Here is a 13,745-nt window from a genome sequence, read left to right on the forward strand (position 1 = left end):
ACGGGCAACCGGAGTCACATGCGTCATCCTTCCCCTCCTCCTCCTCCTTCTTTCCCCCATCGATTTCGTTTTTTTTACGCCTTTTCTTCTATGCCAGTGGACGCTTTCATAACCCCTTGACTAGAACTCCCTAGTTGCCTAACGACATGAGTGCTTTATCGTCTTTCTTCACGCCTAAATTTCTATCGTCGTCTATGAACCCCCGGGAACGCACAACCGACCCATCCTTGCACTTTAGATATACATTGGAAACGATGCCCAGTCAGAGGAAATACAATTTCACGGCAGCTACTAGGGCAGAGATTTTATCGGAATTATACGACGCCTTTTGGGGGTCTTACGCGCATCTCTTTCTCCCCAACTCGAATTCTAGTCTACCCATGCACGCCACGCTCAGCGGTGTCCAGGCGTCTCTTGGGTTTTGTGGAGCGGGGAAAGAAGGTCCGTTGATTCCAGGGAGACCGTGTTCGCATGTTTTGAAGAAGGGGGAGAGCTGTTTTCGGTGCAAGTGCGTCAGAGTTTGTGTTAAATCAAATTAAAACTAAACTTTTGGTTTTCTCAGAGATTGTTCTTTGGATGATAGCTGCGTTATCTGTTCGAAATGTTTTCATGCCACGAATCACGAAGGTCATAACGTTAGTTTCTTCATCGCACAACAGCCGGGTGGATGTTGCGATTGTGGTGATCCTGAGGCTTGGAGGGTTCATTTGAACTGTCCTTATCATCCTCCTGCAGATGGCACGGCGCCTTCCACGAGCACATATCCCTCTTCGGGCACTCGAGGCACTCAAAGACCTGATGTCATACCCCCCATCAAGGACTATCCTTATCGTGTATCAGTACCCCCAGAGCTCAGAGAAACCATGAATCGAACAGTCGGATATGCTCTGGATTTTGTCCTTGACACCCTTGACTATTCCCCTGACGAACCGTCAGTACCTTCCAACGAGGCCGATCTACGTCTCCAACCATCCGCGGACCCCATGATGAAGGACCAATATTGTGTCATCATTTGGAATGACGATAAACACTCCTTCGACGAGGTCATCAAACTCATTTGTGATCTGACTGGCCGCTCCCGGGAGGAGGCTACCGAGATGACACAGCGGATAGACGAGAACGGTCGAGAGATGGTCGAGATGAGCACGGATGTGTCGCGGCTACTCGAGATGGCCCAAAATATCGCGCAGATTGATCTGGGAGTTACTATTCGCAGGGCGTATGATACCTTCCGGGAGCAGGTCGCGTCTGTCATCATTGAGTGGCTTGTTGATCTTACTCAGAGTAGATTGGGTACGGACACGTTGATTTTGCGGGAGATTATTGCGGAGGAGATGCTTTCACCACGAAGGCGGGAAAACGCGTCCTATCCCCATAACGCCCAGACTCTCCTTGCGCTACATGACATTCGCGACCCTACGAGGCTCGACTGCTTGTTCCTTTCCCATACGCGGTTATGGAAGAAACCGCGGTTGAGTCTCAAGGAGATCTATACCGCCATTCTTACTCTCGGTCGCGACCACAAACTAGCAATTGGTAAGTTGAGGATTGTTCGCAGACCACCGCGCAAGTCAACTGATGTTTTTACAGCTGGCCATTTTGCTCGGGTTTACCATAGAGTCATTGACGCATATCTGCTAGTTGACCGTGAAGCCGAGACCTCTATCAAGTACTTCGCTCTTCAGCTTTTCACTGTTCCCTCCGTAGCCACCCATATCGTCCGTACTCACAAGATCATCACTCGCCTCCTCGCTATCATCACTGCTTTCTTCACCAATCAGATCGCCGACAAACACATTGCATATCCGCCCAATACCAGTATCTACAATCTAGATGTCGACACCTTCCCGTTCAAATCCAAACGCTTCATGCCTGTCTTCAGTGACCTGCGCTATCTATGCAACAACGAGCCCGTTCAGCATCTCATCGCACACAATCCCGAGTATATCATCCAATTCGCCAAGACTTGCCAACTGTTCATGTGTGTCAACCCCAACAAGCGTGCGGTAACGAACCACATCGAGTTTGAGACGGATGCGTGGATTAGTGTGTTCAACGTCACGCTTTCATTGTCCCGAGTGATCAAGGTTTATGGATCTGCGTTTGGGCGTGCGACGACTGCAGAGTTGGTGTCGGCGATTAATACGGTGATGCATAACATCTTGATGGTGTGTACTTTGAACGAGGACCGTCTGGACAGGACGAAATTCCCGCCTATTGTGTTCCATGAGGTTGCGTTTGGTGACGCTTCGTATAATATCATCAATTTTGATGTTTTGGAGGGGTGGGTTAGTTTTCACCATTCGTTGCATTGGTTGTTGGCGGAATTGTTCAAGCATGTGGATCTTTTAACGGAAGAGAAGCTGAAAGAGGTTGGGATGAGTTGTATTAGGGAAGTCGTGTTGAGGCGGGCGAGCGAACAAGCGATTCTTACTGTCATTGACTTTCCTCTTAGAGGTGAGTTTTTCCCTTATGGTGAAATATCTTTCATACGCGAACTTAAATTTTTGTTTTTAGTTCTCGCTATGATCGCCCAGATTCGTACCAGTTTGTGGGTGAGGAACGGCTTTGCTATTCGCGGGCAGCTTTTGCATTACCGAGATTTCATGCTTCGAGAACTGTGCTACGACCAAGATTTGTTCATGCTACAAGTCGCTCTGGTCATCCTCGACCCAAATACCGTGATTGTGACAATTTTGGACAGATTTGGGCTTTTAGGCTATTTCTCTGGGGCTTTCCTCCATCCGACGTATGATTCCGCTCAACTAGCGGGGATGGTGGAAGAGGTGCTTTATGTCTTCATCACTATACTTAGTGAAAGTGCGAGCATTTCTAAGCTGCCCATTGAAAAGCAAGTGCGACGAGAGCTCGTACATGCGTTAGCGATTGGACCTTGTTCCTATACAGACCTGGTTAAACGCGTATCGGAGCGTTTGGTGGAGGATGCATGGTTCGAAAAGGTGTTGAAGGAAGTTACCACCTTCAGAGCACCCGAATCGACTTCGGACACAGGATCATACGAGCTGAGGGACGAAGTGTACGACGAGGTCAACCCATTTTTCTACCATTATACGAGAAACAAGCGAGAAGAGGTGGAAATGGTCTTGAAGAACAGGTTGAAGAAGAAGAATCCCAAGATGACAGATCCTGTCTGGATCCCAAAGCCAATGGAGACCAATATCGGGCCATTTTCAATCATTACATCCACGTTTGAGTCGGAAGCTTTGCTTCAAGTCATGTTCTACTCCATTTATAATGTCCTCGTCCTCACCGCGTCGTCCGGAACAGCCCCTCCGTCAGGAGAGGCTATACTTGACCAAGCTTTACAGTTGGTAATGCTGGCGCTTGTGGAACGTGCCGTCATCTTCTCTCGTCTCTCTGCGGTCAAGACCTTTGAAGAGGAGAAAACGCTTATAGACGTATTATGTGCTCTAGAACATAACGAGAATTTCAAACCTTATAAGACCCGGGTTAGCTGGATTCTCGATCAGATCGAGAAGTATGCACTTCTTGAAGTTCAGAGTCGAAGGTTTATCCCAAATGCTACGGAAGGTGCCCCAGACCCTGAAGAGAAGAAGAAGAAGGCTGCAAAGGCTCGTCAGGAGGCAATTATTAAACAGATGAAACAACAACAAGCCAGCTTTGCCATTAATTTCGATGATGTCGATGACGAGGAAGACGAGGACATGTTGGACGCCGAACAACAGGAGGTCACGTATGGAACGTGTATTGTTTGCCAGGAGAAACTCAACTCGTCTAAATCGTTTGGAACGCTGGGTATGGTTCAACCGAGTCGGTTCATTCGTCGCCAGCCCGATGGACAAACTTCTTTCTTAAACTCCGTTCTGCAATCCCCGACTTCCATGGACCGTTCCGTCCATTCGTCACCGCCTACCTTCCCACCCCAAGACGCTGATGCTCTCGACGAAAAAGCTGGGACGTCGCCTAATTATGAAGGCTTCCCTAATCAATACGCCCGATTTGGATTACATGCGTCTGTGTGTAGCCATATGATGCATCTTGAATGCTTCCAAGTCTACAGTGTGTCTATTCGACAGAGACATCGAGCACAAGCGACTAGGAATCATCCGGAGACTATTGCCCGAAAGGAGTACATTTGTCCTCTTTGCAAAAGCCTCGGTAATGTAATCATCCCAGTTATGAACCCACCCAATACGACGCTAAACAATGTTCCGTTTGCGGACTGGATACGTTCTGCTGGTATCAGCATTTTGAAATCCAAGCCGGATCCACAGTTAGAATCATTACAGTTTAGGAATGGAACTGGGGAGTTCGTATTTTGGAGTGCACAAGATCCCGGGTATTCTTCTTTGTACCGGAACCAGGAGAAGGCGGATGGTGGTGATCCGATGAAGATGGTTGACACTGTTATGACGGTTTCAAAATCGTTGTCCCAGCAGACGCGTCACCTCAGAGATCGGCATGAGCCTGAACCTGGAGAACGAGGTGCTGGAATATATCTACCAGAGGAACTTGTTGGATATTCTATCACTTGCATTGAGATTGCCTTGCGCGGTGTCGAGTCTCGGGGAGATGGCGGCTTGTTGTTGGAAAATCTCTCAGATGCGCAGATGAAGATGATTCGTGGCCTTTTGACGATTTTGGTGAGGCTTGCCGGGCTTCACTTCAAGAATCGACCAGATGAAGGCCGGGATGCGATGCGTCAAGCTATTATCAAACGTCTTCTCCCAGAATGGAGTCGGAGTTCACTAACTTCATTCTCGTTCCCTTTACTTTTGCGAGACCCCTTCGCGGTCCTAGTCGAAACGGCGGCTGTAGCACCTGAAATCCTACGACATGTGCTAGTGTTGACGTACTACGCTTGCCTAGCCCGTACAGTCATCGGGTTGGTGTTTATCTTGAACAAAAGTCGTGGTATCCACACTGCACATATCTCGCGCCGAGTACATGAAGATATCTTTGGAGATGTCCGGATGTTTTTCATGTCAGTTGTCAGGCATTCGCCTATCTTCGAACACACGGCTACGCTGGCGTTCGAAACATTTGGAGAAGCGCGGATTGAAAAGCTCTTACACGCTTTTACGCTTCCTTTCCTTCGAAAAGCTGCTATACTGTGTCGTTCGGTTCTTCCATCCGCGTTCCCGTTGCACGCGCAAGGCGATGGGGATCTACAGCCTGAAAGATGCGAGTATACCAGACTTCTCGCTTTCCTTGGCATTCCACCCTTATCCGACCTACCCAACCAAGACACCCTACAAAACGCCCTTTCGGGATGGTGCGCTCACTATGGTCACTCTCATGCCGTGTCACCCGTCAATTTCGGTGTGACGCTTGACATACCTGGAGTATATAAACTGGCTAGGTTACCCTTGGTATTGGATAACCTCTTCGTGGATCAAGACAAAGCAGTGGTGTGTCAGAAGTGCAGTACCATCCCTGCGGATCCGGCTATATGTTTACTCTGTGGAACAACGGTGTGTTTCCAGAGCACATGTTGTACAGATGCGGAGGAGAGGAGGGGGGAGTGTAATATGCATATGAGGGAGTGCGTGTTGAAATGTTTGCTGAGCTGAGCTGACCATGACCACTTCTTTTTTTCCAGATGTGGCGGAGCATTGGGTCTCTATTTCTTGATCAAGAGATGTGTTGTGCTGTATCTGTATGGCAACAGCGGTTCGTTCACTCAATCACCGTACCTGGATGTTCATGGAGAGATTGACGTTTCGATGAGGTTCGTACCTTTTTGCTTCTTCAACTGCCCCTGTTCATTCTTCATACTTATTCACTGCACAATTTAGACGTGGCCGCAGACAGTACCTTCACTACGCCCGGTGGGAAGACGTCCGCAAGACATGGTTAAATCATCACATACCAACCGTGATAGCGAGAAAGTTGGAGAGTTCGTTAGATTCGGGCGGATGGGAGACACTCTGATTTGGGACATAGAACAGTTTTTCTTTCTTTCTTCCTGTTGTCGCTGTCCCAAAGTTTTCTTTCTCTGTTTCTCGCCACAATCACTGAACTTTTTGTATTCCACAATCACAATCGAATCCTTTACACCGGCCTATTTCTGTTAAAATTTGTATCACTGTATTGTACTTACACCGATTTAAAAGACTTTACATTCAAGACTCTGCAAGGACCTCAGTGAGTCAGAATGCGCCAACTTGGAAACAACCTTCGAGAACATCGGGAAGGTACAAGAGGTTTCCTCAATATTTCTTACAATTTCTTTCGGATGAAGAGGGCAGCCAACTAAGGAAGCGCCTAGTCATTCGCTCGGTAAGCATCGAATCAGAACAAAGAATCGTTCACGGTATTGATACGAGCGTAAAAGAGCGTAGATTGAGATTGCATGACTCCAAGAGGGTATCAAGTAAGGGCATCGCGCCAGTCTAGCTGACAAATAGGTAACTAAAGAGCGTAAATGCAAGTATTACTGATCTGCAAAAGGCATTTAAATCTAGATGATGGGGGTATCGGTATCGTCGACGCATGACTATTAGTATATCAAGTAGCGTCAGTACCAAGCACCAAAAGGAAAGTCGAGATGCTCACCTGTATTACAGGAATATATATTGATAGTTTCTAGCATTCTTCTTCTTCTTCTTGGCGAGATTGGAGGGCATCCTCAGCCTGAGTGTTTTCCGAGTTCTCAGAAGTCGAGGTAGACGTAGCAGTCTGAGTGTCACCGGCGGTGACAGGGGTAGTGGGTTGACCTTCAGTAGTACCAGTGCTGGTAACGGTAGCCGCAGCCGTTCCGGTGGCCCCTTCAGCACCTCCAATACTGGTAGCAGTGACGGTAACAGTAACGGTGGTGGGCTGGCCATGGGATTGTTCTCCTTGAACTTCGCCATTACCTTGACCCTCGTATTCGTCCTGGCCTTCCTCGTCCTCATCATTACCATTACCGGGTAGAGAAGCAGTTTCACCAGTAGGAGCAGCTGAACCACCACCAGTCGAGGTCGAATTCACGCTCGAACTGCCAGTATCGGTGATGCCAGTGGCTTTCCTACCAAGGACTCGGAGTCCCCCGCCGAGACCGTTCAACTCAGGTAGCCTTAGTCCTTCGAGACTCCTGGGAATGCGACCTTGCGGCGGTGGAGGGAAAGCGGTAACAGAAGCAGTTGTGCTCGTTACAGTTACATCACTGGCAACGGCAGAAACAGTTTCACCGGCTCCTTGGGTGACACTGGCAGTATCGGCATTGACGGAAGTAGATGTGGAGGACGTGGGTAAGTCGGTTTTGCCTGGGACGTCGACTGGGATCTATACATATTACAGAGGTTGAGTACGCTGGTCGTGTAGATGCGCATAGAGGGGGTAGTCACTTACGGCGGAGGTGCAAGAAGCAGCGGCGACAGCTAGGATGGCGATGACTCGGAAAGACTTCATGATGGAGAGTAGAGTAACTTTGGTGTTGAAAAATGAAGGTAGTAGGTCGGGATGAGTGAGCGAGAGGCTGGAAGGTGAGGAAAAATACCTGAAATCGCATCCCTTATATATGGATCCGCCCAACGGATGAGTTACCGTAAGTTCGGAGTGGAGCCATTTGGAGCTTGTTGAACATGGATGTGGTAAGAAAGCTCCAATTCTGCAGGGATGAAAGACGCGAGCTTTGATTTTGTGGAGTTCGTGGATAGTCGTCGTCTATCTTGAGGTGATCTATTATTTAAGTATTTATCGAGCACCCTTAGAAGCAGTGTTAGAAGCAGTGGACAATGACAAAAGTGCCAGACCACTCACTTTATATGACTTGTAAGGTGAAAATCTGGAAGAAAGGCTGAGTCGAGCTTTCAACAGTCTGGCCAGAAGAGCGACCACTAAGTATAACCGCAATACCGTAATCCAGCTCCATGAGCGTTTCGAGGAATGAATTGGATCTTCCGGCATGCTGTTTACGCGAAACTCCAGCTCCAAATGAGTAAACGTTGCCATACTTACACCGTCGAAAACGAGCACTTCGTGGTGGGAGACCGGCGTGCGATACTTGGGTTTCTTGAAATAACGTTTTTTCTTCAAATCGAACGGTCCTAACATCCTTGAAAATTGCAGCATAGGTCCATGTAGGTCCACTTGGTGGTAGTGGTAATGGTGGTAAGTCCGCCATAGTCACTCGGTCACGTACTTACAGTATGTGATGTAACGTCTCGCAAACGTAAAGTTACCCACCCTTGCTCACGGGCCACGGCCACGGCGACTTCGCTAAACACAAGTTTTCAAAGCGTACATATCACAGATCCACACAAAAGCCACCTCAAGCCAAATACCTAAAAACATTCCTATCCTTCTCACTCCTCTCCAAATACTCTTCCTCAACCAACGAATCAATCCTCTTCTTGATCATCGGAACCTGCGGCGCAAAATGTTTCTTAACAGCATCAATCGTCTCATTCACCAACGGCTCAAAAGCCATCTCCTTCTTCGCTTTCATAATCCGAACAACTGCAGCGTCGATAACGTGTTTCCGATCTCCTTCGATGGATTCTTGGGTCTTTTGGGATTCTTTGATCTTTATTTATGAAGAACGCATGAGTAAAGACAAGTCGAATCGGTTGAAGAAGCAGAACGTACCGAAACCTTCGCTTGAATCGAATTAATGTGGATCTTCGACCGAGAATCGACAAAACCATCATTAAACTGAAACACATCGTCATCTTTGACTTCAGCGCTCATCGGAACCTTCTTCAACACTCTCTTCTTCCCACACGCCAAGCTCTGGAGCGTACGTCGGAGATCGTCATCAGCTATGTGCAAAATAGAATAGTACAGCGGAGATGCCATCAGTAATTGTGCAGGAGGAGGGAGGAAGAATTTAGTAAACGTAAACGTACCAATGCCAGTAGCCTCCTTAATCTCTACAAATCCCATCTCACTTATCTCGTTGTACAACAACAACACGACTCCTTGGTACATACTAACAGAAAGCTCCTTCAAAGTACCCCCGAACCGAGCTTTCAATTCCATAGTACCCAAGGAGTGATCCCAAGTCAGCTTCCGTTTCGGGTGTCTCTTCTGGTAGTAATTTTCATCATACGCCTTTAACTCTGCTTGCATCTTAGAGCAAAAACATGGTCAGTAAGACTGAAGCACACACAGGAGAAAGAAAAACCTCGTGTGGTAAAATAACAGCCTTCTCAGGTGTAGGAAACGGCCATGCACTCGTCTGGAGCACTGTCACATATAGCCTTCGTCCCGGACTATCATCCCTCAACTTCGAATGATAATCCGCCATCATCTCTCGCGCCAAATCCAAATCAGTGAACATATTCTGCGCATCGTCGAATTCCGGGTCATATTCTATAGAGGAAGAGGAGAAAGAAAAAGGAAAAGTCAACGGAAAAAACCCAAACAAACAAAACAAAAAAACATACTATCCCTCAACATCTTCAACATCCTCTTCTCAAACGTATCCGACGCACTCCTCTGCATCAACAACCTCTTCGCCAACTGTCGATGATAAAACCTCCTAAACACATCCTTATCATCCGTATACCGACAAAGTCCCAACACCTTATTCAACCCCTCCCAATAATCAGAATCACTCAAGTTCCCTTGTCCCTTTCGAAGAATCTTATCAAGATGTTTAGCGAGCGCTTCGGCTGGTTTCATCCTACGTGCTCGGAATCCGAGTGTGAAAGCGTCGTGTAAAGCGTGTACAAAGTCCTGATCTGGTTTTTTCCGTGGGAGGGCACTAGTACTAGAAGCAGAGGAAGAGGGGTTTTCAGGTTGAACCTGAGGCTCGGACTCGACAAGAAATACAGTGTTGACTGCGCTTTCGGCGAGAGCTTTGGTGGTCAAGAGTCTTTCAACCATGGTGGTTTCGGGATCGAGAACGATACGTTTGACTTCGTCCTGGATATACATATCACCGGATTAGAATTACAGGGTAAACATCGAAGGCGAAGGACGAGAACGTACTCGGAAATACATCCCAAAAGCAACACATAACTGCTTCTTACGTTCAATTCGAACGTAGAGATCATACATCTTCAATAGAGCATCCATATCTTTCGTATTCAGATATTGAGTGACAGCTATTCCGAGTGCGTGAGCAAATTGAGATGGCAAGGATGGAGGGGGTTTCTCACCAGTCTCCGCAAGCCATTGCGTCCTCTCCTCCATCAACGATCGTTCAGTCACCTCTTTGATCCCACTCCAACTCATAGGAAGGAAAATCTCTTTCGTACGCTCAACCTCCATATCAATCGAAGTAAGAGCGTGTTTCATGAACTGATCAGGAAAATCCCGAAGTTCATCTGCCTTCGTCTTGGATTCCGCTTTGTAGTATGCCTCAGTGGAAGCCAGATACATGTTCTCAAAGCGCGGGTATTGGCCATGAAGATTGAGGTAGTTGAAGAGTTTTGTGATGTTTCCACGAAGGGGGTGTGGTTTCCTGTTCCATTGATCGCAAATCAGGTACGAGATGAGGTTGATGTAAATCTTGTTGATCTACCTACCTATTTTGACGCTCATCGTTGGCCCACATGGTTATGCTTTGGCTAAGGAGCTGTTCGATCGCCTGGTCTTCGAACATCTTTGCGTTGAACATTGAGAGAGCGAGATCACTGTGCACATGCGAAGGTTGGGAGTCAATCAGCAGCGCGGGAAACATGGAATATACATACTGTAGGTTGCTCAACCCCTTCACCGTTGGCACGTATACTTGATCGACGAAAGAGAGGGTCCAGCGCAGAATATTCTGTGAAAGCGAACAGATATGATCCAACAAAATCAGGCGAGAAGGAGACAAAGAAAACATACCTCTTGGTCATGGTACCAATCACAAACTTCAACCAACAATTGGATCCATTCGACACCGTGCGTCGACGCCATTAGTTGCCGAGCGAGACGGATCATACATTGTTCCAGCTCGAGTTTTATATCGTTATAAAGATCTCCGCCTCGACTTTGCTTGCAGACGACCGCCCGACAGCGGTTATAGATTCCTTGGTAAGTATCAGGTAAGCGAGTAGGAGTATAGTCGGTTTCACGAGTCAAGATCATCTTCAAGAAACGTTTGATAATGCTACGGTCGTCTTTTGAAGGTAACGTCTTGGGTTTGTTAACTGTATTGAATCGATAAGTCTTTTGAGTAACTAATGTGAATGAAACAGTGTAGAACGTACCAAAATCTCCCAATATCTGCATCTTCACGACACCACTACCAACACGCGACTTTAGGGTAGAAGCTCTGTCTCTAGAAGCAGACGCGATATCAACGTCGGTCTCTAACCGCACGAGTTTTCGAAGAGGTGAAGCTGACCCATCTTCAGGGGAACTTTCTGTCAATGAGCTTGAAGCAGCGAGTGTGAATCCGTCCCCATGTTTGGGAAGTTCGAGGATGTGGAAGACGTTGAGCATCGTGTTGACTTGGCCTGCGATCTGCTGGATGTTGGAGGACAAGCCGCCTGAGCGTGACGAACCTCAACATTAACAAGATTTACGTGGCAATTTAGAAGCTGCTTTTTCTTCACACTCATCCACATCAAGAAATTTATCTCCCAGCCGTTCTCACTCAAATGACCATAGAAGTGAGACCTGCGGTACGCTTATTACCCGGTTGCCGGTCTGTATATAACGACGGGCATCCCGCATCCCGTTCCTCCCTCAACTTTCCAGCCCATAACTGTGAGTCGCCAAGTTCTCTGTTTTTTTGCCTTTCCTGATCTACTCAACCCTTCTCGTTCTTAGTTCAACAATGCCTGCACAGCAGCGCCTTACTCAACTTTCTGGACATCTCTCGAATGCGACTGGCAGAGGCTTGCTAACTGGAGAGGTTGCCATTGTCACTGGTATGTCTGTCCCTCCAGTCCACCCTCAATAACCCTAAATGATGCTTATACAGGTGCCGGTCAGGTATTCATTTTCATCTCCATCTCCCATCTCAAGAACTTCAAAACTAAACCTGGCCCTGAAGGGTATCGGAAGAAGTGCAGCCATCCTATTCGCAAAAGAGGGCGCAAAAGTCGTTGTTAGCGAGTTGAGTATTCTCCCATGAATATCTGATGCTTATCTGACCAATCTTCTAACTCACAGCATCGACGCAAAGAAAGGCGAAGACGTCGTTAACGAAATCAAAGCTTTCGGTGGAGATGCAATTTCAGTGTCAGGAGATGTTGGAGCCGACGACTTCCCGAAAAAAATCGTTGATGCTACTGTCCAGTTCGTCTCCATATCAGTTCTCCTCCCATTCGCCAATGCTAACGTGTCTTTCGCCTTGTGAAGGAAATACGGAAAAATCAACCATATCGTGAACAATGGCATGTTCTCTTCATCTCTTAAAACGCCTCAAAAAGACCATTAACCACTTTTGTTCTCCCCATCCATAGCCGGTTTCACCTTCGACAAGATGCTCCATACGACCTCAGACGAAACTTGGGACATAATCCAGAAGATCCACGTCAAAGCACCATTCCGTATCATTCGACAGGCTGCCCCTTATTTCCGTTTGAAGGTACCCACAATATCCACACATAGATATGCAACACTGACATTGACAAACTCTATTCGTAATTCGTATGCGTAGCCCGAACAACGCGAAAACCGTTCAATTATCAACGTATCATCAACCACCGGTCTACATGGAAACGTCGGACAAGCCAACTACGCGGCAGCCAAAGCCGCTGTTATCGGTCTGACAAAAACGGTTTGCAAGGAATGGGGTCCGTTTGGTGTTCGCGCCAATACTATCGCGTTTGGCTTGGTTCATACGAGGTATGCCCTTGCCTTTGCTTCCGTTCCGTCCCCGTCTTTGCGTTGCATAAGCTTACATATGTAAAAACAGATTGACAGCAGCGAAGGAAAAGGGCGTGGCGATTGATATTGACGGGAAGAAAGTGGCGCTCGGGATTCCAGGGGCCCGAGACATGGGTGATCCTAACGCCAACTACGCGCACATTCCTTTGAGGAGAGGTTCCCATCCTGATGAGGCTGCTGCTGCTATGCTTTTGTGGGTTTTCTCTCAGCTTGTTGGTGATCTTATCGATACTTACTTTACGGAAGCCTTGTATCACCTCTGGCATCGTACGTTAGTGGACATACGTTGGAAGTCACTGGCGGTGTGGGTATTTAAGGTTGTCTCAGGTTCATGTAGTTTCCTTCTCTTTCCAATTCTATGTTACACATCGATTGTTCTTTCGATAAGCACTTCGATCGTGAAATCAAGAAGAACCATGGTATCAGATTTCAGCTGAGGTTATGACGCGTCTCATCTCGTCTCCGGCTTCAATTGTCCTTCACCGACCCTTGTCACTGGTGCTGGATCTCTCCACAGTCCCGAATCAATTGAGGGTGTAGGATTTTACACGCTTGAAAGTGACCTCGGCCGTTTCATCTACTACCTCCAGACAAAAACTTCTCCGAGATGGATTTGAACCCGCGAAGCCGTCGACCCTAGCTTCAGCTTCATCGATTCTAAACCCCCTCTCAATAGACTTAACGCACTTTCATCTTCGCAAACGGTTGGAGGCCAAATCGATCTTGAGTATTCGCAATTTGGGCTGTGCATCATAAGTTGAGAGAATCTACATGAACGTCACCACCACTACTCACCATAATGTGCTCCTCCATATCATTCCTAGCGTATACATCTTCGTCCCATATCTCAACTCCAAGGATCTTCAACTCCTTACACTCATTAAAAGCATCCAGATTCCATTTCCTCACGTTCCACGCCGCAGGACCCCGGGATTGGATGTAAAGCTCCTTGAGCGATTCTGCATGCTTCGGAAGGACGCTCCAGAAAAATGGTTGCGCGCGAT

General features: G+C 47.5%; 5 protein-coding genes across 5 annotated transcripts; 3 read left to right on the forward strand and 2 right to left on the reverse strand.

Moving 5' to 3' along the window:
* The first annotated feature begins 15 nt into the window (after nt 1–15).
* On the forward strand, nt 16–6,116 carry E1B28_009613 (uncharacterized protein). Its single transcript, XM_043154515.1, has 6 exons — nt 16–508; nt 563–1,536; nt 1,591–2,457; nt 2,518–5,527; nt 5,585–5,713; nt 5,781–6,116. The coding sequence occupies exons 1-6, from the start codon at nt 147–149 to the stop codon at nt 5,914–5,916; spliced, it is 5,478 nt and encodes a 1,825-aa protein (XP_043006970.1). The 5' UTR covers nt 16–146; the 3' UTR covers nt 5,917–6,116.
* Nucleotides 6,117–6,305: 189 nt separating this feature from the next.
* On the reverse strand, nt 6,306–8,084 carry E1B28_009614 (uncharacterized protein). The gene is made up of 5 exons (XM_043154516.1): nt 7,729–8,084; nt 7,466–7,674; nt 7,318–7,394; nt 6,541–7,251; nt 6,306–6,481 (listed from the first exon to the last, which is right to left on the reverse strand). Exons 3-4 carry the CDS (start codon nt 7,375–7,377, stop codon nt 6,571–6,573), a joined length of 741 nt encoding a protein of 246 aa, XP_043006971.1. The 5' UTR covers nt 7,378–7,394; nt 7,466–7,674; nt 7,729–8,084; the 3' UTR covers nt 6,306–6,481; nt 6,541–6,570.
* A 99-nt stretch (nt 8,085–8,183) lies between these two features.
* E1B28_009615 (uncharacterized protein) lies at nt 8,184–11,409 on the reverse strand. The gene is made up of 11 exons (XM_043154517.1): nt 11,112–11,409; nt 10,747–11,051; nt 10,611–10,684; nt 10,443–10,550; nt 10,074–10,378; nt 9,904–10,019; nt 9,357–9,837; nt 9,095–9,282; nt 8,817–9,039; nt 8,557–8,729; nt 8,184–8,494 (listed from the first exon to the last, which is right to left on the reverse strand). The coding sequence occupies exons 1-11, from the start codon at nt 11,344–11,346 to the stop codon at nt 8,240–8,242; spliced, it is 2,463 nt and encodes an 820-aa protein (XP_043006972.1). The 5' UTR covers nt 11,347–11,409; the 3' UTR covers nt 8,184–8,239.
* A 406-nt stretch (nt 11,410–11,815) lies between these two features.
* E1B28_009616 (uncharacterized protein) lies at nt 11,816–12,289 on the forward strand (the record flags this gene model as incomplete). Its single annotated transcript, XM_043154518.1, has 3 exons — nt 11,816–11,964; nt 12,022–12,147; nt 12,211–12,289. The coding sequence occupies 3 exons, from the start codon at nt 11,816–11,818 to the stop codon at nt 12,287–12,289; spliced, it is 354 nt and encodes a 117-aa protein (XP_043006973.1).
* Nucleotides 12,290–12,334: 45 nt separating this feature from the next.
* Nucleotides 12,335–13,057, forward strand: E1B28_009617 (uncharacterized protein; the record flags this gene model as incomplete). Its single annotated transcript, XM_043154519.1, has 4 exons — nt 12,335–12,439; nt 12,512–12,699; nt 12,770–12,934; nt 12,988–13,057. 4 exons carry the CDS (start codon nt 12,335–12,337, stop codon nt 13,055–13,057), a joined length of 528 nt encoding a protein of 175 aa, XP_043006974.1.
* Between the last annotated feature and the right edge of the window lie 688 nt (nt 13,058–13,745).

Source organism: Marasmius oreades, chromosome 6 (genome assembly GCF_018924745.1).
Source record: "Marasmius oreades isolate 03SP1 chromosome 6, whole genome shotgun sequence".
NCBI lineage: Eukaryota > Fungi > Basidiomycota > Agaricomycetes > Agaricales > Marasmiaceae > Marasmius > Marasmius oreades.

Bases quoted from the DNA above. Each gene is read 5' to 3' on its own strand.
- E1B28_009614 (XM_043154516.1), bottom strand. From the start codon at position 7,377: ATGAAGTCTTTCCGAGTCATCGCCATCCTAGCTGTCGCCGCTGCTTCT. The intron at 7,252-7,317 runs GTAAGTGACTAC...TAATATGTATAG, and splicing joins CTGCTTCTTGCACCTCCGCC to ATCCCAGTCGACGTCCCAGG.
- E1B28_009615 (XM_043154517.1), bottom strand. From the start codon at position 11,346: ATGCTCAACGTCTTCCACATCCTCGAACTTCCCAAACATGGGGACGGA. The intron at 10,379-10,442 runs GTAGGTAGATCA...TCAATGGAACAG, and splicing joins AACGATGAGCGTCAAAATAG to GAAACCACACCCCCTTCGTG. The intron at 9,283-9,356 runs GTATGTTTTTTT...CTTCCTCTATAG, and splicing joins GTTGAAGATGTTGAGGGATA to AATATGACCCGGAATTCGAC.
- E1B28_009613 (XM_043154515.1), top strand. From the start codon at position 147: ATGAGTGCTTTATCGTCTTTCTTCACGCCTAAATTTCTATCGTCGTCT. The intron at 2,458-2,517 runs GTGAGTTTTTCC...TTTTGTTTTTAG, and splicing joins CATTGACTTTCCTCTTAGAG to TTCTCGCTATGATCGCCCAG. The intron at 5,714-5,780 runs GTTCGTACCTTT...TGCACAATTTAG, and splicing joins GAGATTGACGTTTCGATGAG to ACGTGGCCGCAGACAGTACC.